The sequence below is a fragment of the Oculina patagonica genome, chromosome 1 (genome assembly GCF_052425735.1).
Source record: "Oculina patagonica isolate OP01 chromosome 1, crgOcupat, whole genome shotgun sequence".
NCBI classification, from domain to species: domain Eukaryota; kingdom Metazoa; phylum Cnidaria; class Anthozoa; order Scleractinia; family Oculinidae; genus Oculina; species Oculina patagonica.
In genome coordinates this window covers 4,202,224-4,225,757 of record NC_135758.1, presented here as the reverse complement: position 1 = coordinate 4,225,757, position 23,534 = coordinate 4,202,224, and the positions used below count along the sequence as shown (strand labels likewise).

The window sequence follows — 23,534 nt, the reverse complement described above, 5'->3', positions numbered from 1 at the left end:
TATTATATATATCATTGTTTATAGCGCGACTATTTAGGTGCTGGCAATAACTATTTGTTGTTGTTGTTGTTGTTGTGTTGGTTTCAGTCCAAATAGGCGCAGAGCTGGGTCATCCCGAACATATCCGCCATCTTGTTTGACTTTCAAACAATCGGGGAGGGACTGGTGAAGAAGATCGAAGTGTTGAATGCGTAACATGTAAAAAGAAATAAAAAATATTCCTTGAAAACGAAAACACTTTTATTAAAGAAAGCCAGTTGTTACATCTGGCGATTACAATAAAAGTTAAGAGCACAGTAAACCAGTTATTGCCTAAAGAAGAATAAGCTGTTCATTAGGTGTAATAAAATTCTATCTACTAAGTTACGAATAATTTTTGACCCCACTGTAATTAAATTCAAACTTGCTTTTTGTTACTTCTAAGGGTCAGTTGGTTACACGTAACAAAACTCTTGCAAACCATTCAAAGGCTTGGACCGCACTTTAGGGCTATATATAAAACGTTTGGATCCTTTATACATTTGACAAAAAATTAAATCAACTTTTATTGAGTACGTTTCGATGAGCATTTAGTATTGTAAATGAAAATTTAAATATCGAAAACTATAAATGAGCACTCATTTGAGGTGTCATTATAAATTCCAATATCTAAATCAGTCCGTCTTCAACACGCTACTTTTGATGTTTAAATCATAAAAACATCGTAACATTTGCTCTGGTTTTGGCTCTATGATTACACTGATGACCATAATATGCACACTAGAAATTACGTATTTTGCCTTCACAACACAACCAAACACACATGGCTGGTTAAAAGCATTAAAAGGTATGTCTTTAAAATTAAAAACGAAAGGCAATGGCACAAAAGACAATAGGTCATTTCCGGATTACCACTGTTTTGCACTGTTTCAAAACGAGTTAGGTTTTCATATTGAAATTAGTTGGATTTCCTTAAATGAACGTGCATTTGACTTAGTGAAACTCATTTTCATATAAAAGATTTCCCAAGGAAACCCGGAAGAGACCATTTTCGAGCCGCCTTTCTGTACGAACAATTCCGATGCAAATGCGATTTGCCTGCACGTTCATTTTCATGCAGATGAACTCCTCATTTCGTATGAAAAAAAAGTATTCACGGGACGCGTTTTGAAACAGAGACAAACGGCCTATTCGCCTATTAACACAGGCTTTGCTATTTTACAGTTGTACATAGTTCCTCGTCTCATTACTTGCTGCATGCAGGGTCTGGCTCCAGCTCTCTTGCTTTTCTAAAACAAGAAAAAGATAACCCCAGTTATAACTCATTTCACTTATAAGCCAGTTCTGGCAATGGTCGCCTGTATTCAGGTCCCCCACTACCCTCCTCCACTTTTTGACTCCACGTCCGCCGCAAACATTCAACAGTCATAAATTAAGGCAAGAAGGGCAGTCGAGCTAAACTGGGCTTTAAGAGACCATTGTTCTTGGTTGTCTTAAGAGACCATTGTTATAAGTTGTCTTTAACACAGCCTTTTAAAAATCGAGATAATTTTTTAAACACTTGCATAATACAAGTAAAACATCATGTTGAAGCAAAACTGAAAAATAATAAACTAAGGCTGTTTAAGAATGAACGATACCAGCATAACAGGAATAAATAAATGAAACTAGTTTCCGCGAATAACAAGATGATACCTCACCATTTGCAAAGGGAAGCATAAAAATGCTCTAAACCACAAAACAACGGGTCAACAGTTTGAACACATACACATGCAATTAAGTAGACAAAAAACATACTGTTACAACTGCACCCTAACCATGTTTCGTTAAATGAAATAATAGTTTATTTTTAATCCAGCTTGCACAGCACACCAAGTTGTACTTTCTGTTATACTTACTTTAATTGTTCAATGTCAAATGTCACGTTATCTCCAATCAGCATGAACGGTGCCCACTCGGTAACCTTGGCAAAGCCGTTATCTCTCATCCACTTCATGGCCTCGTGAAGAGATTCACTGGCACTTTCCCCACGAACAAGGTGCTCGTAGAAACGTCTCATGAACTGCTCTGTTGCTCTGTCTTGTATGGCCCACAGTGCCACCAGCACTGAACGTGCACCGGATCCTAAGAACGCTCGAGCGATTCCAACCACTCCCTCGGCTCTAATCTGACCACACCCACTGTGGCAACAGCTGAGTACCACCAGTTTAGCTCGCAATCGAACTTGTGAAATGTCAGACATTGTCAACAGGTAGTCTTCTTCTTTTGGTAACTTCCTAGTAGGATGTAGAGGGGAAAGGGCAATTTCTCCTCTTTCAGCATTTCCATGAGCGGCAAAATGTATCAGACTCACTGAATGTAACCCTTCAAGCACCGCCTGCTTGGTTGCGCATTGTCCTAACAAAGGCTGTACGCCCAGCAGTCGTCCAATCATCTCTGCTTCCTTTCTTGCAAATGGCAATGGATCAAACGTCTTACGACATCCCTTGTAACGCACCCGGCCAACCACAGGATCACCCACCACTATGAAACTCAGATTTGTTAAAATCCCATGAAAATCCCTTGAAAAGACCATGAACATCATTTCATGACTGGTGAATCTTGCAAAATACTTTTTCATGGCCTCATCTGTGGTCATTAAATTCTCGTGGAAAAAAAGTTAGTGTTTTCATGACCCATGAATTAAATAGGGCCTGACTTTCATGGGTCATGAATTTTCAATGAAACACCACTTATGGAAACACATCAAGAAGTTCAATGATAAAGCCATGAAAAAAAAATTAATGAGTCATGAAATATCATGAAATCATCATGAAATTTCAGTTCCATGAAAATGCTGAAGAGAAAAGTGCCACTATATACATGTAAATGCTTTGAAAGAAATCTTTAATGACTTGCAGCAAAAGTACTGATTCAGTCCACAATATAAAACACTATACAATAATGAATTAATATAATTTAAGCTGTTCCACTAGACCAGTGCTTTGGCCTGCATTATTTACAGTCAACTTACAAGAGGACAGAGCTAGAAATAGCACGACATCAAAGTTTTTGTCTTTTGTATAAACAGCATAGGAGTGCTTATAAATTCTGTGAACTTCTCCAAACTTCAGCTTCCTGGTGTATGTGTGATAAAAGTAAACAACACTTGGCCTCTGTTGAATGCTGCCTGGAGACATAAAGAGTACACAGTCACGAAAATAATCCTTGGTTTCGATTCTGTATCAAGTATTATGTCGTGTTAGTTTATTTTATTCTTGATTTGCAAGGATCTGAGGAAAAATAGACCGACTTATAAAAGCTTTAAAACCTCTCGTATTAGGCTTCTGAGTTCAGGATATTTTATAGCTGGCGGTTTTGAGGCTCTAAAACAGTTCTAAACGACTAAAACGAGGGGTAAATTTTCGAATTCTCGGTTGGATTGCAAGCATAAGCTGCCTTTTATAAAAAATCTTGGATTCCAAGCAGAAGGCTCCTCTTGTAAAGGTATGTGTTTAATGATTATTTAATTCACAGATGGCATTTTTAAAGTGCCATGAATGCGTAGCCTCCCGAGTGTCAGGTCGGTAACTCGCTAACAGTAGCCTGTTTCACATGCTAGCAACTCGCTAGCCTGCGTATTACGAGGGTAGCACAAAAAAGCATAAACAATACTAACAAACCAGTGGCCCTCTAAAATTATTTACAATAAAATATAAAATACACTAGAACACGAAAAACCATGGATAAACTGTGTAGAGTAGAGATCAAGAACGCTTCGTTCCAAATTAGGCACGGGAGTGTCACGTGCGCGTTTAATCATTAATTTTCACAGACCACGTGATTTGTTCCGGGACAATTTGAATTTCACCACCGCTTGACCGCCATGTTTCGTTGAGTTGTATCGACTCGTGCTTGGTTGAAATCCAAATTGAAATAGTTTCTTAATCGGCGAATCACCTTCGAAAAGATGCACTTTCCAGCCATATTGGATTGATGACTTCGTAAAAGGTAAGCTTGAATTGATTTTTAGCACTTAAAATGATCTATCAGGGCTGGAAATAATTTTCGAACATTGAACGGTCAAGATGTCCGGCCAAATCCATTTTAGCTCGGTCATACCTCGTTTCTGCTCGGACAAAAATGCAACATGTAATTTTCCAATAATTATTAAATATATGTAAAAATATAACACCTTCCGCCTTAAGAAATAACATTCCGTTTAAGTAAATTCCTTTTCACTACAGGTTACGAAACTGCACTGTTGACTGTGGAATTTAGATTGCCGTCTGGACTCTATTTTTTGCTTTGCTGATAAGATTGAATGAATTGCTCGTTACATATACGATGTTGCTTACCTCAGGTCGGAACCGTACGTTACAAAAACAGTTTAAATTTTTAATATTTCTTTTATCAATAGTTCTTTTTTTCAAATCTATTTTCTCTTGCTTTTATGGCAAGAAAACATTTCGTGCAGAAGGTGATTTGATTAAGCGAATATATTTTCACGTCTATAAATACTGCAAGCAGTTGAATGAAAAACCGTTTTGTTTCCATGAATGAGAACCGTTTTCAAATAGTTAATACATGAAAAATAGCAATGAGATCAGAATTCAGTAATAATTATTTATTAAAGCGGGTTTGCATTCTAATAACTTATCTGTTTCTTTTTTGCAAGTTCAAATTTATGCAAATTTCGTGTGAAATGTAATTTGACTCCACACTGTCTTGTTTTCATGTTCATGAATGGTGAAAACAAAATTGTTTCTCCGGCTCCTTATTTAAGAAATGTGTATTTTCGTGGATGAAACCCTGTTTCACTTGAATTGAAAAATCAATTGCTGACTGCAATCTTATTTAATTTTCCAAGTTTTAAAGTAATTTTTTGTTGAATGAATGAATGAGTGATGCAAGTGTCTGGCTCATGTCTCGCTCATTGTATTTGTCTATTGGCTTCAAACTTTGCAAATAGCACAGTAATTTTCAGTGCTTGGGGTCGCTAATCATCATTTTCAATGATTTTACAAAAGTCTTGTGGTATCCTTTTTGGAATTTTAAGTTTTTGAAAAAAATCTAATAATGTCACTTCCGGATTGTTCTCATCAATAGATTTCAGATTTCACGTTGCGTTTCCCAGCGATTATTAAAACAACAAGCAGCTAGAAGAACATTTTTAATGGCTTCATACTTGAAAACGACAAAGCATATTCCCCTACACTATTAGTAGAAAATAATAATTCCAAACTTGCGACCGCAAAGAAAGTTTTAGTCGCCAAAGGAAAAAAAAAATAGTTACAAATTCGACCGCATCGGTCCCAACTTTGAGCCCTGTAACTATTATAAATATTGCAAAGAAGTCAAAGATTGTTTTAATCATAGTTTATAATATAAATTGTACCTTTATATTCTGAGCTTTGGAACTATATTAATCGTTTAATTCTGTGCAGGAGGAAACGGACAACTTGGGAAAATATTTTAATTTGAGACCGCAACACGCGAATTGTAAACAACAGTTAATTCGATCAGTTCCTTTTTTCGGTTGGAAGTTTAGCAATACAGTAAGGTTTATACACTAACAGAAGGTAGACAACAGCATTGAAAACTAAGTTTGTTTCAATATTACCATTATTTTCGACTTGTGACCGGACAACATGACCGGCAAGGCGAACATTTGACCGGTCAAGTCCCCAATCAGGCCGGACATTGTCCGTTGACCGGCCGTTATTTCCAGCCCTGTCTATTAGCATGGATACTATTCATGCTATCCGTTGTTTGCCAACGTACGGGCTGCCGTTGTTCATACTGTATTTTCTTCAATGAACCTAGGAAAACGAAAACTGCTTTAAGAAATTGGGGTAAAAAAGAATAAAGTACTTCATAAAGGAAACGAAGATTGTTCGAGGAATCGGAAGTTTCGAGAAATCGGGATTCTACTGTCGGTTTTTAAAACTGAACGTTCATTTGTCGATCAGTTACATGTTCTTGTATTAAAGCAATATTTATAGACTGAACTCCGACTACTTTCGTAAGCGAAAACAAATTGAAGGCGTCTGGCTTACACCACAATATTACGTAGACTGGATTTATAATTATAATGCTTGCTTGAATTCACTTGATTGCTCTGAGGATGCAGCAGTTAAATTTGAATGGACTTTCATGTGCATTGTACATCCTTGTTACCGTTGCAATGTGTTTTCGAGTTGCATACCGTATAGATACCGTACCATACATACACCCACTCGTGACTTGATTTTTCAGTGTACATGTCGCAGGTTAAATCTGCTTTCACGTTAAATCCATTTACTATGTAACTAATATAAGTAATGAGATTTACTCATTACAAAAGCCTGGAGTAAATATCCATGTATTCTCTTACATGAGGAACAATCATGTAATTTGTGTTACTAGTGAAAAATCACTATTATGATCAATCACAACCTTGATACAATTATTTTCACTTGTAAAAACAGGTTTTTTCCCGCTGTCTGAGATGGCAGAACTTTATTTGTTGCTGTAAATATTCTAACATGGCTTAACCAATGGATTTTGGAGAATTTTTTTAATGTCTAGAGGAAAAATCGAGATACAAAGAAAAGCTCTCAAAAGGGATTGTAGAAAATGGAGAATATCAAGAACTGAAGTTGCTAAATGATTCCTGCCTTATATTTGAAACATAACATTTTCGTGCTGTGATCACTAATGTAAACACAATGACCCTATTGCTTTGTAGATTACTTATAATTATTTTAGTAAACCTGCATAATTCTTTGCAGTTAAGTGAACAGCTTTTTCTTTGCTACTCTCTCACAGTGATGTTAATTTTTCATTGAAGTTTGTAATATCTCAGTACTGATATATTGAACAAATTACATCATGGGTAGTTCCTTTGTACAATTTTTATTCACTTGTTATGAAGAATAACAAACTCATTCGCTTGCTGCGCTCATTCATCCTTACGGTATAGTAATTCTTTGCAACTTGTGAATAAATATCATACGTGTTTACTAACCATGAAGTAATCTCCATTTCTGACCTACATATAGATTAATCTGCTTCAAGCTGAAGATAACACTTTTACAATTACATAAAATAACTTGAGTTCATTAACAGAAAGTCCAATAGATTGCTATTTTCAGGTTAAAACAATATAACTAGGCTGGAAACAGATTTAATCTGAAAACCATTTTAACATAGGTGTACACATGAGCCTGTACAAAAAAATCAAGTTACAAGTGGAATATTTATGGTATGCCACGAGAAAACATTGCATAACTACAGTATTTCATCTGCTGCCTCTTCTTCTAGTAATGCGTACATGTATGCTTTGCTTGAGGAATACACACAAAAGGCAGTACAACATTAGATGAATATACGTAAATAAAGGTGAAACTTGTCATGAGCTTTAATTTTAGTGTTACCGTATTCAGTTTGGAATCCTCCATCTGCTTTAGGAAAAAGCCACCAGATTATACATACAGCTATAAAATTAATAAGTTGTGCTGTTGGTGTTTAAGTCATTGCAAATTCTTGTTTTTAGAATATTTTGTTTTGTTTGGATCACAGGCAGACAAGTCTCTGTGTTTAAGGATGCGTGACGTAAGCGTCACGTTATGCACTATTTGATCCCATACAATCACTGTAATTTGTAACAATTGACCTCGGCTTGATTCAACTGATCATGAGAAATGCTCCATAAAATACTGAATTTCGCATCTTCTGATCCCAGACATTGATCTAATGTTTGGGATCAGAAGATGTGAAATTCAGTATTTTATGGAGCATTTCTCATGATCAGTTGACTCAAGCCGAGGTCAATTGTTACAAATTACAGTGATTGTAATGTATGGGATCAAATAGTGCATAACGTGACGCTTACGTCATGCCACCTCAAACACAGAGACTTGTCTGCCTGTGTTTGGATGTGAGAATGGTCGCAATGTACAGCTGTTTACTTATGCGTTCCTGGGTTTTGTTCGCTGCTTGGCAAATTCCATGATGTCTGCACAATGTTTTTCATCTCTAGTACATAACATGTATCAGGTTTTTTCCAAAGATTTAATATTTTGAATGTCGGATTCGAGAGATTGATTCAATTTAATTGTTCATTCATATTCAGAAATTTCCTCCAAAAATCTAAACTGAGCTGGTTTAAAAAAAACAGCAAACTAGGGGCTTAGGTTTTGGTTTGGCTGTAATCTTCAAAGCATGGGATAAATGCATGTACTGTACATGCACATGAAGCCAGACTGTCATACAGTAGTAAGCTTTCTGTATTTAGATAGTAGCCTACTTAACTGGGGTATACAAGGGACCAGTTCCAAAAGATTTGGGTCAAAATAACAGACTGGATAAGCCTTTACATCAGACTATTTTGGAACCAGTCTGGAATGGATCCAAATTAAACTGGACATGGTATTTTGCGGGTCCAGTTTTGGATCCCTACCAGACTGGTTCCAAAACAATCAGACATTAACAGAAGCTAATCCAGTCTGGATTGTAGCCTGAGTGGACCATGAATAATATTTTATTGTCACATGAAAACTTTATCAACCACATTACAGAAAATTTTTTGAAAATTTTTATTGAATGGCGAAGCAAACAACACTAAATGTAGTTATTCCAAAGTCAAGATTAAAAGTCCAATTGATCAACAGTTCTATTTCAAAATGGCAGCTCTGTACTTGAATGGGTGAATGAAGTCAGCTTTTTGTCATTTCTGTTCAGATTGAAATCTGCTCTGAAGTGAAGGCTGCATTTTAAAAATTCTTACACAGAAGGCCCTCAGTTATTTTAACTAGGAGTGGCACTGCAGTCACTGCATCAAGCTTACATTTATAAACTGTAGTGCATTTTATTGCACAGTTATTATTTTGTTTGTGTTCTTTAAATAGAATATTTGGTACTTTTGTGAGCCATGCCATTTTTGCCAGATCTTAAAAAGTACAATCGGTCTGTATGTGTTCAAGTGAGTGACCACATTCATACGTTGGCTTAGTTTTTCCTTAGCTACATCCCTGTAACTGGTGTGGAAAATATCTTTTGTTAGTATATATACATGTACTGTCATGTACCACACAAGTGAATAGTGCTTTTTGCGTGTGCTGATTGGTTAATTAGCAAAGTACCAGTACTATACAATGTACAGTGTATATTCACACCTTTGCGCATCGCTTTGTTTACTAAAAGTGATGTTTTAGTCCTCTAGTTATTCAACTTGCGTGGTATACATGTATACTTATTATTCACCTCAGGGTCGGTCAATGTGGTGGATATTTACCGCGGGGCGAGGTAAATATCCACCACTATTCACCCCCACTTTGGTGAATAAATGTTAATAAAACTGAGGACTTAGTTACCTAGGGGTTTACAGATTTAATGTACAGATTTAAGTTTGTCGTCAATACTAATATACATGTACTGTTGTTTTTACTTTTTTGCAGATGTACCATGAGGGAATTTTTCAAATTTTTCAATAATAATAATTAATAATATAATAATAATTTTTTCAAGTGTCAAAAAAATATTGCAGGCCAGCAGTTGTAACCACTAATTGTTGTCCCCGAATCATCCTTCCTGTGTTATTTTAAGAGGCAAAAATTAATCAAATGTAATTTTAATTTCTAAAACTAATCAAAATTACAATACCTAGATGATGCTATGATTTATTTTGTATCAATGTTGAAAAATGAAAATTGTTTGGTTAAGTGGATTTATTCTAATAATTTTGGAATAAAGAGGCAAAAAACGTGTCGTCTTACTTTGGCAGGCATTTAATTTAATTTTGCAGTAGGCATCAGAAACTAATTAAAAGAGGTGACTGTAACAAGTTAACTTGCTTTTTGCAACAAAATCATCATGACAAGAGTATCTGACAATGAGCAGCCAATTGCAAGTAACCTGTGTTACTTCTGAAGATGTTTGCTTGTTTGGAAAACCTGAGCTTGCTCAAGTGAATGGAAGCTACAGTATGTGATAATGAAATGAAGACTGTACATCTATTTCTACATCTATTATACATTTACACTTCAGCAAATGTATGATCTCACCAATTTGGTAAGTTTTTGTATGTTTTCTTTTTTTCATTACGTTGATAAATTATTATGATTTCCATTTTCATTTTAACAACCACCAGAATCACATGTACAGTACATTGTACATGTACTTGATTCAACTTTGGAAAAGCAGTTTAAGACTAATTTTTCATGGTGGTAATGTCTTTGTCTGCCTCATGAAAAGCAAGTGAGGGGCCAAATTCATGGGTAGTGAAAATGTCATCAAAAGCCATTACTTTTTTCATGACTCATTAATATTCTACCGTTCACGGGAAAACAATGGGTTTTTCATGGGGCATGAATTTAATGCCATCCTGAAAACCCCATTAATTCCAACACCATGAAAAATGAGCTTTTTGATTCATGGGTTTTTCATCATCATTAAAAAGCCATTAAAAAACCATGGTGGGCTCCATTTTGTTTCATGGCATTTTCATGGGTATTTTGTTCATTAGAGTTTTTTCATGGGTCCTGAAACGTTGAATATTAAGGGGATTTTCATGGGTTTCTCATGAGATTTTCATGTAGTATTCATGGTTATTTTCAATGAAAAACCCATGAAAATTCAACCATTAAAATCTCCTGAAAAACGTATGAAAAAGCCATGAATTTTCCATGAAAAAACTCAGTGGTTTTTCATGGGTTTTAACTTCATAGTGCACTATCAGTGCACCAGTCTGACTGTAATAGTCTGCTGGACTGTCCTGAATGAGCTTGACAGTCGTCAATGAAGGAACGATGCGGATCCTTAAAGTCTCTGATAAATACTTCCCACTTTCATCAGTTAATGCTGCAAATGGAACCTGGTACAAAGAGCGATCAGGAACAAGGATGATTTCAGGCTCATCAAGTAAGTCAGCAACAGGAGCGATGATCATTTTGTATAACAAAGGAAGACTCGGTTCAGGATCTTGATTGTCGTCTTCATCATCATCTTTCTCTTTTACAAGGCGCAAATCTGCGAGTATCTCTTCCTGAGAAAATTTCGGTTTGGGTTCAATGCCGTTTAAAGATCGATCTTCACAGTCTTACTGGGATAAAATACCTAAGCTGCGAAAGCTTTTGGAGAAAAAATCATGCAAACTGGAAACAAATCCGGCACCAAAAATGCTTTCATTTACTGTTATTCTTTGAAAGTGAATGACTCCGCTTGTCTTTAGAATCCACAAAAACACATCTTCTCGATAATAAGAAATGTAGAGACAAACGCAGCTATTTTCTTTTTTCATAATATTCTCAATACCAATCCACGATCGCGGATTAGCTGAGATTTGTCTTTCAACAGAGTACTGAGTCGCCATCAAGTCTGCTAGAGCTCTAGCCCGCGCCAGCTCTAAAACATAAAGGGCATTGTTAGGGCTCCCATAAACACAAAAGAATGCACTAAACTTACGGTAGGGAAAATCGTGGACATCTGAAAATGCTATCTTAAACTGATCATTGTCTCTCAGGAAACCGCGCAAATCTTCGCCTTTTTTAATACCCAGAAGCAGATAGTGAAACGCTTCCCGGATCTTTTCTTGGGATAACTTCAACAATGTGAGGTTACAATACCATAAAAATTCCTGGTGGGCGTCTCCAGTATCTTGACTAATTGAAAGTGCCTTCTCCAGATAACCTTCGGACGCGACATATTCACCAACAGATTGAGACACAATCCCTAGGTTTCCGTAACTTGCTGCTTCTCCTGCACTGTCGCCAATTTCAATTTTGATCACAAGTGCTTTTTCGTGATATTCTTTAGCTTTATCATATTCACCAAGACTTTGAAACACAGCTCCTAGGTTTCCGTAATCTCTTGCTTCTCCTTCTCTGTCGCCAATTTCAATTCTGATCGCAAGTGCTTTCTCAATATTTTCTTTAGCCCTTCGAAAATCACCGAGAGAATGAAACACAGTTCCTAGGTTTCCGTAAGCTACTGCTTCTCCTGCTCTGTCGCCAATTTCCATTCCGATTGCAAGTGATTTTTCTAGATATCCTTTAGCTTTATCATATTCAGCAAGAGAAAAGAACACAGTTCCTAGGTTTCCGTAATTTGTTGCTTCTCCTGCTTTGTCACCAATTGTAATTCTGATGGCAAGTGCTTTTTCAAGATGTTCTTTAGCTATGTCGTATTCACCAAGATAACTAAACACAGTTCCTAGATTTCCGTAAGATGATGCTTCTCCTACCTTGTCGCCAATTTGAAGTCTGATTGCAAGTGCTTTCTTGTGATGTTCTTTGGCTTTGTCATATTCACCAAGAGATTGAAACACAGATCTAAGGTTTCCATAACCAGTTGCTTCTCCTTCTCTGTCACCAATTTCAATTCTTATCGCAAGTGCTTTCTCGTGATATTCTTTAGCTTTGACGTTTTCAGAAAGAGATCTAAACACAGCCCCTAGGTTTCCGTAACAGGTTGCTTCTGTCACTCTGTCGCCAATTTCAATTATGATTGTAAGAGCTTTCTAAAGATATTCTTTAGCTTTAACATATTCGCCAAGACGATGAGACATAATTCCGAATTGTCCATACGCGTATGCTTCTCCTTTTCTATGGCCAATTTCTTTCATGATGTTGATCGCTCATTCATAAAGTTCTCTTGCCTCCACATATTTATATTGTCTTTTATATATGTCGGCTAGTGCTGTGGTAATATTTCCTTCTTCGGCTGTTTCACCACATTCCCTGTAAATGACAAGAAGTTCCCTGCCGTATTTAATTGCATTTGTGTAATCAGTGAGAAGACAATATGCGTCGAACATTGCTCGATAGACACCAATGGTAAATAAATTGATAAGTTGAGCTTCTTTTTTCTGTACTTCATTATTTTGGAAAAACAAACATTCTTTGCATATCTCGATGGCTTTTAGAGTACGACCAGTCTTGAGAAGGAAAGTAGCAACAACTAAGCCGATGAAGAGCGCAAGAAGTACTTCTTCTATGTCATTCATGTCGTCCTATTCTGTAAATATTATAAAAAGATGTACAAATTAAAGTAAAATTAACCGTTGTCGTTACAGAATAACCTGATACTGTAATTTCCACCGCTTAGTTAAAAAAATAATCTTAAATGACTTTTTCTTCAACTTGAAAATTTCATTGCTAATATAGCAATAAAAAATTACATTCTACATACCGTATTTATTCGATTAAGCGCCCAATCTCGAATAAACGCCCACTCTGCATGAAGGTAGGAATAGTTAATAAGCGCCCAGCCTCGGAGAGTTTGCTGATTGACCTTAGTTACAAAGAGATTGAAAAGTGACTAAGTACTACTGAGAGACTTCCCCGAAGACCGAGTTTTCTTAGTATTTTACAGAAACTTTCAATTAACAGTTAAAATTCTGTTTTGGTACATCTTCACGTTTTGTTATTATTTATTGTTTTGTTGCAAATTAAACTTAATACTTGCTGAAAATGGTGAAAATTTCATAAGCGCCCAGCCTCGAATAAGCGCCCTCTCTGAAGATCCAAAAATTTAATAAGCGCCCAGGGCGCTTAATTGAATAAATACGGGAACTAAATAATATAACAAAATTGTTACAATGGTTTAAAATAACTAGTTAACTCTAAATGCTTCCTCCCACTTATATAGCCAAAATATAGAAAATAGCGCCTCGCTAGTTCAATGAAAATAAAATAAAATATACTTGGAGAAGACACGTTTACTGATGCGAAATGAGATCATGGAACTCGTTACCAGTGGACGATTCACACAATGGACAGTAGTCTTATCTCCAGACATCCTGAACTAGTTTCAGGGGCACACAACTTATCATTTTGGTAAATATCTGTTCGGCCTGTTATCCCCTGAGATTTTCTTTAGTGAAACGTCACCTCGAACCTTCGTAATATGGGAAATATAACACCTGTTGTTTTCGGAGAGGGTAAAAATGTTGTTTTTCGGTACGGAAAAAAGCCAGCTTCAATTTTCGGAAAGGTTACAACAGCTCGCAATTTCGGGTAGTGAGATTTTGTTTCCTAAAAGTTTCTACCACTAAAATATTCAGCTAGTAAATCCGAAAAGATTTAACTGTGTTAGTTTACACAAATATCCCTTTAAAAGAACCTAAACGATACGGGAAAACAGTACAACGACATGCCAAGACATTTAGCAGTCGGTAGTTTCGATAGTAAGTTACATAAAATCCACATTCTGGTTACCGCCACTCCTTGACTAACATCCTTTATTATCCTAAGATGAGGTTCGAACCTAACTTCCTCTTTGATTTTACTGTAATGGCAAGTGAGGGATCCAATTTACCTTCGTTTATACTTTTGTACTAATAGGTCTGGATCGATTTTGAAATAAGGGATTTTACTGCTCTCATAAGTAAAGAAATCAACCGTATTTTCCCACATCTAACTTAGTAAATCGCAATAGATGCTAAATAGTGGTAAACCGAGAATGTCCACCCATTTTATCCGAATGTTTGTCTCAAGAGGACTTTTTTATTTTTTTTGAGAAGAAATTGTGAGTGTTGTGGTATAGTATACTTAGTGGCTGAGCAAGTATTGCTCCTGGGAAGAGAGTTCCATAACGAGAGAGAGGCTAAACTAAACGCTTTGTCACCCTATGTTTTGAAATTTGATCCAGGAACTTGCAGTTGATTTGCTGACGAAGAACTAAGCGGTTTTGGAGGTCTATATTATGCTACCATGTCTGCAACTAAACTAGATGCTAGTAATAAAGGCTGTCCATTTAATACCAGCTTGACTGTACACATTCACGTCATACATGTAAACTATTGTCACAAAACGTCTCCTTATACAACAAGTTTTGTAATACTTCTATTTCGTTTAAATGGTAAAAATAATGAATATAGTACAAGGTTTGTTACACTTACCACACCGACATTGAAACGAAAGTCTTAAGCTTGCTTGCTTGTATTCCTCGCATCGAATGAACTACACTGTCAAGTTCATTTTATACTGTTCGCTTTGGAAAGTAAAAATACCAAAAAACCCGTGATTCGTTGCTCTAGGAAATTAGAAAATGAAATTTTCCTAGTCAGATCCTACCTACAAGGAAGTGTCAGTTTTTCATTTTCCAAAACACAATGGATGATTGAGAATTTATTTTTCAACTAGTTACATGTACCACAAAACTCCCAATTTCTTCTCAAAACGCTAGAAAATCACATTTCCAAAGGCCTGGACCCCCAAGGGGATTCGTTTTCTCCAACTCCGTTCTTTAACCTGCCAGATCCGCTTCAGTTCTTTTATTTTGTTCATGATGACTTCTGTTATAAGCGTTTTTAAAGAAATGCCGAAAGAAAATGTAAGAACTTAATTATGGGCATAAATTATACGTGACTTATTGACTCAAGAACAAACGTCAACCGAAGGAGAATTTTTGGATTTTAGAGTGAAGTGCATCATGAAAGGGTGTAGATCAACGGAATTATCGGTGAATAATTACGAACGAGTGTAGATGTATAACATACGAATATTGTGAAAAGATTTTCGATATCAGAAAGAGTCGCGTGATCGAAAAATAAATCATCAATTGAAATTTCTACAGGGAATAATTCGCTCAAAAACAGTGATGGATTGGATTCTTGTTCGATATTGTATTTATTCTTTAAACATTTCAAAATGTACAAAAATTAGCGAAAATAAGCCACGACGTTTCGAACTCATCTTGAGTTCATTATCAAGTAGATAAGAATAAAATAACGGTCGAGTTAAAGTTTAAATGCAAATAGAGGTGATAGAGTATATAAGAATATTTTAAAAGAAGTGTTTCGCGGTCATTAGCGTTCACAGTGTTAGTGCGTGCTGCATTTAATTAGGAAAATACTTTCGCACGTATTGAGTCCGCCTGCGTGTTTAGTGCTGGTTTTCTCTCGCGAATTAAAAGCATTTCGTCTACTAAACAATCCAGTTTCCCTTGGCATTTCTTTAAAACGGAAAACATATTTCTTATGTCAGGACTCACGACACCGTGGATTTGAATGCAGCACGCACTAACACTGTGAACGCTAATGACCGCGAAACACTTCTTTTACCTCTATTTGCATTTAAACTTAAACTCGACCGTTATTTTATTCTTATCTACTTGATAATGAACTCAAGATGAGTTCGAAACGTCGTGGCTTATTTTCGCTAATTTTTATACTTAATTGTATATCAAAATGTTCTCTCATTAGATTTCAAAATGTCCACATCTAAATCATCTACTTATTATATCGTCTGTTCGTTATGAGAATTTTGGTCCACCATCAATTTACACATTCAACTTGGGACGACCTCTTTTACCCCGATGGGCGTTTTGGGAATTCTTAAACCAGTGTTTGTGGTCTATTTCTCATCTTGTTCACTGTTGAGATGTGAAGCAGTCGGGCTCACTTCGATCAAATCATTTCATGTTGGCTAAATCAAACTTATTGAGATTTAGAACCGAAAGCAAGTCTTTACGTCCAATCAGTTCGTCGCTATAATTATTAAAATTCGCGCAAGAGAGAGGAAGTTTACTTGTGATTGGAAAGTGAAAATCTGACATTAGCGATGTAAGAATTTCTATTTATTATTATTACGGTATAGTGATTGGATCAGGCTATATGCAAATCCTTTTAGGACGAAAAGAACTTTTTCGTAATTGAGACATTCTTTTCGGTCTGTTAATTTAGCAACTATTTTTTAAAGGGGAATGAGCACCGTTGCTCTAGTTATGTCTTGACGCACACCGTAAATACTAGGTTATGAACGGCCAACGAGTGAAAAAGCCAGCCCAGTTTAAAGTACAAGCAACAGTTTGTTTTATGCCTTTTATTCTGAATCCTTTGATCAATTCCTAGATACATACCCCGTCATAAAATGTTTAAATACGCACGACATAACAATGAATGAATTGATCAATTAAGATGAAACTGGTCTTTACTTCCTTTCCATATCTTGCAGTTGTGTTCTGTTTGTCTTGACCAATCAAAATGCGGCTCAGCGTTTACATGGCAACACGAGCTGGCTGAATATCTCTGATACGTTTCGTGTTAACTCTATCGCCTTCCCCTCCCCCATCAAACGTATTGATTATCATTGATCAAAACATAGTTGCCGCAAGATGCCAAAAAAGTAATCCAAGACTTTGTCAAGTATCAGTTATACTGGACGCACATCATTGTAAAACCAAATTCTTCAGTCAAATTAAATCAAAGATAATAGGTTTGTAAACGAGTGCTGAAAATTGAATATTGACTAGCTCTGAAATTCGATGGGCTAAATTCTTGAACCAATCTGTAACCGCTTCTGTTTTCAATCCTAAGAGTCTAATTTGTAATGTGATTGTGTTTATCAGGTGCTACATGCGCAGTACAAGATGCCAGTAACCAGTCCTCCTCAAACAAGTGAAAAGGTTGGTCACTAAGCTACAGCGATATCTGTGTCTTCAGAGAATGGAATAGGTCCATAAAATTGCACCAGGGATTTAAAATTCTTCTTTATTATATCATTGCTTATAGTTAGGCAATAATTTAGGTGGTGGTGATATCTTTTTTGCGTCTTTTTAGTCCAAACAGGTCCAGAGCTAGAATGCCTCCTCGATTTCCACCAAAACCAAGTTGCGCATCTTTACTACTTATGTGAATATACACTCTTCTATGTCTCTGTGAGGCCTGGAAGTGACGCAAGCTCTGTCAATATTAGTGACAAAGACCTTTGGAGCAGGACAGGTCAAGAGCATATACCAACCGAGATAGCAAGAAGGAAATGGGCTTCGATAGGTCATACACTAAGAAAACCAGGCACTGACACCACCAAGCAGGCCTTGAAGTGGTCAGTCAGGTGAAGCTCAGTCACGGACAACTCATCTTGAAAAAACTGGCAAGTTTTTTCAAGTTTGTCAGTCGTAATCTGTCTTAATCTTCGTCAGACGAAACCATCCTTGGTTATTTTCGGGTTTTGATTACTCCTTTGTTGTTTTTCTACATTACACAACCATTATTTTGAGGTTTCCTTCAATTTGGAAGTAATCAGAAAAATGACTTAAAATATCGTGTCAATGCCCCTTTAACAGTCAGCTTGTTTTTAGATCAGAATAGTCCGTCAGTGGATTTGTGTTTTATTGAACTTGGTTATACGCAACACAACTTCAAATCATACAAGAGTGTAATATTTATAAGCCTTGGACCAACTAAAAATTTGATTGTGAGCTCGAGATTGCTATGAGGTGATAATTAGTGAGGTGGCCCGAAGGCCGTATCAACTATCACCATCTAGAAAACGAGAGCGAATAACATTATTGTTTTAGTAGAATTCTCACTAAAGTTTTATCAAATAACGAATTTCAATTATTTCTCTGCATGTTAAGTATAAACTTGACACAGTTCGCAAAATCACGCACAGGCTGAATTATCATTTGAAACAGCTGTGTAAACGCGCTCATCCAGCAAATTTCAAAATTTTAAACTCGCGTAACGGTAACTGTCCTTCTTTTAGTATACCCGGGAATTGAATTATCAAGTAATTTCCAAAAGTTCAGAGAAACAAGAAAACGTCCCTATTTAGTAGACGACCTCCAGTCACTGGACAAAAATGACTGATATATAGTGTACGATAGCTCAACTGATCAGATTGCAGACTACCATCATTGACAAAATTCGTTGGCACACCCACCCCCATCCACCGGTTTAAGTGTTGGATAGCGCAATGTGCCCAAACTCCTTGTGCAGTGCGTTTCAGTTTGTGAGCAAAAGTAGGCAGAAATTGACGGCATTATTTTTTTGCATGTTAAGCAACATTGTAAAGGGGGGGGGGGGGGGTGAGGGGAAATTACTTAATTTTTCATGTTTCATGTAAGAAAAACAGCAATTGCGCCAAGGTTTTGTCAAAGATTGTAGATGCGAACTGACTATGATTATTATCGTGAAATCTCTATACACTGAAATCAAAGTGACTAACTTATTGCATTGTAAAGAACGCGTTAAAATTTTGAGGAGAAAAAGAGAGCTCCTCGACTTCTCGATTGAAAAAAAATATATGCGTGGTACATCACCAGATATCCGTCATATGATGCCTTTCTCGGTCAATGACACGAAAAGATAATCAATAAAGGCCTTGATATTTTACATTTGCAAGAAGGTTCTCAGCTCATTGCTTCCTTGATGTCTGCCTGAAGCCCTTCATTGATAATAGGTTTTTTTTTCTTCTTTTCTTTCCTAAAACAAGACAAACCAAGTTATTATATAAAATGGAATTTCTGACGTTTGAGTGAATGACTGTTGAATACGAATTAGCCGGAAACAACGTGAATTATTTCTTCGGCACTAGAGCAGTGGGGACTGGAGCTAGCCCAGTTCAAGTGAGCATGTGCATAAGGAAGGGCTTTAAAAGAGATGATTATCACGTGGGAAATCACTCTAGAGCGACACCTTGTTTTAATTTTGGACTTTTACTATTTGCCTCACGTAGTCTTGTAGTCAAACGCTTGCTGGATAACTTTTTGGAAGGAAGAAAGAATCACGGTTAACAGTCACATTCCGCGAGAAAAAAAATTGATTTAGGTTCACGGCCATATAACCAAATCACGTTATACGAGAAAAAATACCCGATCCACGGGGTTCACGATTCCTATTCACGATTCACGGGAGATAAAGTGGCCTTTCACGGATCACGAAAAAACCCTTTACCACCCTCAGTAAAAAATGGCCTGAGAAAGGTTAGAAGAATGAACGATGCGATCATCTGTAAAAACTGAAACTAGTTTCCACGTATCAAAAAATACCTAGATGTCTGACAACATAATATTCAGTAAAGTGTTTACTTCATATTATAATATGATCAATTCTACCAGACGCTTGTCAGCGATCGATTAAAGCCAAGATATTGGAACCTAGTCAGTTCCAATACTACTTGGTTTGAATATCAAAATGGAGCCCAAAAAGATGGAACTAATTCTTCGCTTCTAATAATCAAAAACCAAACTTTAAAACATAACAATTTCAAAGTTCAAAGGAATTCCTCTTTCTGTCTATTGCATAACTGTGTGCGATCCAGGTTGCGCGCGCTCACAACGCGATCATTTAAACAAGGTACGCGCGTGCATGTTACTGTCGCAAGCCTGTAAATAAAAACGACCAAACGAGATTGTTCCGCGACTGGCTCTTATCCTTCCGTGGGTAAGTTTATTATTATTTTTTGCTGTATGTTAATTTATTTTTGAAAAGCAAGCCTTGTAATAGTATATACAACTTAGTTGTGAACGCTTGTCGGGTCTGAAATACTTTTTGCTCATGTTATTTGTTTTATTTTATCGACGAAACTTTAAACGCAAATAACGAACTTTTCCTGTTTCACCTCGGACACTGAACTTTTGCTATTTGCAAATATTGTATAGAAAATTAGTCTACATAGATTGATAATTGTCGGCTCAGGCGCGTAGGGCCAGCTGTGGTACCGCAGTTTGAAACGTGGTTAGAGAGATTCACCCTGGGTTGGTTTTTTTCGTTGAACAGTTCGTTACAGAACGGATACAAAGATGAATGTAACGTCTCCCCGCGCGCGCGCTTTCACCCTACGTTTGTCGTCAAAATTATGCATGAATTCTCTAACTGGTCTGTCACTGTGCCCCTGATGAGAATGACAGGCTTCCTGAGTGCAGACTTGCGTGTTTTTTTCTTTATCAATCTATGCTGATAACTATTCTCTTAGTGAGCTCACTAAGCTATTATCACAATCAGCTGTACTTTTAATAGGCTGTCATTATTTACAGCAATAATAATAAAAGTATTAAAACTTGGACTCAATGGAGGCTTTGAACCCTTGTTTTAATATGAAAGGATGCAATAGACGTGTTTTGGCTTTACCAAACACGGGGAATTAAATGAAACAGCATTTACCGAGACGCCAAATCGGAGACATAACAATTGTACTTGTATTCCAACCATGCTTCACAAATTGAAGTAACAGTTAGTTTAATTTTGATCAGGCTTGCAAAGCAAATGCACTTCGTTTCAACACTTAAGAAAGTGTTTCCTCTGTAAACTAAACTTACTTTTGGAAGTGATAAATAATCATCGCAGCGAAATTCCAATTTAAGCAACTGGAATAAAAAACCTGAAAAAAAAATCAGGGCTTCAACAGGAGGTAACGGGTTCGAATTTTGTTGAAGCCCTGAATTTTTGTCTGGCTTTTTTATTCAAATTGCTTAAATTGGAAATTCACTGCAATGATCATTTATCACTTCCATATACATCCGATGTTCAAATATGAATAATTTTATATACATTACAACATTGAACTTACTTCAGTTATTTTCCAAAGTCAAATGTCACGTTATCTCCAATCAGCATAAACGGTGCCCACTCGGAAACCTCGGTAAAGCCGTTACCTCTCATCCACTTCATGGCCTCGTGAAGAGATTCACTGGCACTTTCCCCACGAACAAGGTGCTCATAAAAACGTCTCATGAACTGCTCTGTTGCTATATCATCTAGGGCCCACAGTGCCACCAGCACTGAACGTGCGCCGGATCCTAAGAACGCTCGAGCGATTCCAACCACTCCCTCGGCTCTAATCTGTCCACGACCACTGTGACAACAGCTTAGTACTACCAATTTAGCTCGCAGTTGAACTTGTGAAATGTCTGACATTGTTAACAGGTAATCTTCTTCTCCTGGAACTGCAGTAGCAGTGCACACAGGTGCAAGAGCAATTTCTCCTCTTTCGGCATTACCATGAGCAGCAAAGTGTATCAGACTCACTGAATGTAACCTTTCAAGCACCGCCTGCTTGGTTGCGCACTGTCCTAACAAAGGCTCAACGCCCAGCAGTTGTCCAATCATCTCTGCTTCCTTTCTTGCACAAGGCAATGGTAGGAAGGTTATACGACGACCCTTGAAAAGCACTTTGCCAACATCAGGATCACCCACTATCAGAGCACCAGTCTGATTGTGATAGTCTGCTGGACTGTCCTGAATGAGCTTGAGAGTCATTAATGAAGGAACGATTCGGATTCTGTAAGTCTCTGACAAATACTTCCCACTTTTATCGCGTAAAGCTGCAAATGGCACTTTATACAAAGAGGGATCAGGAACAATGATGATTTCGGGTTCCACAAGTAAGTCAACCACAGGACTAATGATCATCTTAGAATACAAAGAAAGAATCGACGCAGACAATAGGGTTTCTTTATCGTCATCTTTTATTTCTTGTAAAGCTGCAGGTCTCTCTAGCTCTCCCGGAGAAGATTTTGTTTTTGGTTCAATGTCATTTAAGGATCGATCTTCGCAATCCTCATCGGTGAAAATACCAAAGACGAGGGAGCTCGCAGCTATAAATTCATCTAAATTTCTAGCTGATGCAACGTCAACAATGTTGTTTACTTTTAGGTTTCGAAAATCGAATCCGCTTGCTTTGAGAATCCACAAAAATACCTCTTCACCATAGTAAGAAATATACAGACAAGAACAGTTTCTTTCCTTCTTCATAACATCAATTTCAATGCCCACCAATGCGAGTAAATACGGATCAGCTGAGAGTTGTTTGTCAACTGAGTAGTGAGCTGCCATCAAATCTGCTAGGGCTCGAGCTGTCCTAGCTCCACAACATATAGAGCTTCACGATGACTTTCAGTAGCACAAAACATTGCACTGAGGATCTTGAAGGGAAACGTGTGCATGTCTGAGAGAGATATCTTAAACTGATCGTTGTCTCGAATAAAACTTCGTAAATCTTCGCATTTCTTTACGCTAAGAGACAAATGAAAAAAGGCTTCATTGGTCTTTCCTTGCGACAACTTCACAAATGAAAGATTACAATGACATCGAAACTCTCCATCACCGTCTCCAATATCCTGACAAATTGGAAGCGCCTTCTCAAAATAACCTTCAGCCATGACATTTTCACCAAGAGATACGTGCACCATTCCTAGATTTCCGCAAACTGTTGCTTCACCTTCTCTGAAACCAATATCAGTAAAGATCGCAAGTGCTTTCTCGTGATATTCTTTAGCTTTGACATATTCACCAAGAGATTGAAACACCTGTCCTAGGCTTCCATACGATGATGCTTCCCCTTTTCTGTCGCCAATTTCTATTCTGATCGCAAGTGCTTTTTCAAGATTTTCTTTAGCCTTGTCATATTCCCCAAGATTTCGATACACGGCTCCTAGCTTTCCATAAGATGATGCTTGTCCTTTTCTGTCACCAATTTCTATTTCGATAGACAGTGCTTTTTTGATATATCTTTTAGCTTCGACATATTCACCAAGAGAATAAAACACGATTCCTAGGTTTCCATAAAATGACGACTCTCCTTGTTTGTGACCTATTTCCACACAAATCGCAAGTCCTTTCTCGAGATAATTTTTAGCTTCGACATATTTACCAAAATGTTCAAACACATTTCCTAGGTCTCCGTAGTTTGCTGCTTCTCTCATTTTGTCACCAATTTTTATTCTGAGAGCAAGTGCTTTTTCAAGATGTTCTTTTTCCTTGACATATTCACCAAGAGAACGAAATATACCTGCCAGCTTTTCCTGGGCGTAGGCCTCTTCTTTGCTTTTGTCATTTTCTCTCATGATCTTGATCGCGCTCTCATAAAACT

At 37.0% G+C, this 23,534-nt stretch overlaps 2 protein-coding genes and 1 pseudogene across 4 annotated transcripts in view; all 3 read right to left on the bottom strand.

The window, feature by feature from the left end:
- LOC144636229 (uncharacterized) overlaps positions 1-23,534 on the bottom strand; it is a 117,386-nt gene that overhangs the window by 62,663 nt on the left and 31,189 nt on the right. The window lies entirely within an intron of this gene.
- Positions 39-12,943, bottom strand: LOC144644555 (tetratricopeptide repeat protein 28-like; annotated as a pseudogene). The gene is made up of 4 exons (XR_013569136.1): positions 12,596-12,943; positions 10,671-12,457; positions 1,878-2,510; positions 39-1,268 (listed from the first exon to the last, which is right to left on the bottom strand). The product of XR_013569136.1 is annotated as a tetratricopeptide repeat protein 28-like (transcript).
- On the bottom strand, positions 12,433-22,622 carry LOC144660845 (tetratricopeptide repeat protein 28-like). 2 transcript variants are annotated; one of them, XM_078521665.1, is made up of 2 exons: positions 21,234-22,622; positions 12,433-12,954 (listed from the first exon to the last, which is right to left on the bottom strand). In XM_078521665.1, the coding sequence occupies exon 1, from the start codon at positions 22,496-22,498 to the stop codon at positions 21,239-21,241; it is 1,260 nt and encodes a 419-aa protein (XP_078377791.1). In that variant the 5' UTR covers positions 22,499-22,622; the 3' UTR covers positions 12,433-12,954; positions 21,234-21,238. The 2 variants fall into 2 exon arrangements, with proteins under 2 accessions (XP_078377791.1, XP_078377733.1); XM_078521607.1 differs by lacking the exon at positions 12,433-12,954 and adding an exon at positions 16,804-19,147.

What these genes read in the sequence shown, in the direction of transcription:
- LOC144660845 (XM_078521665.1), bottom strand. Translation starts at nt 22,498, where the DNA reads ATGGCAGCTCACTACTCAGTTGACAAACAACTCTCAGCTGATCCGTAT.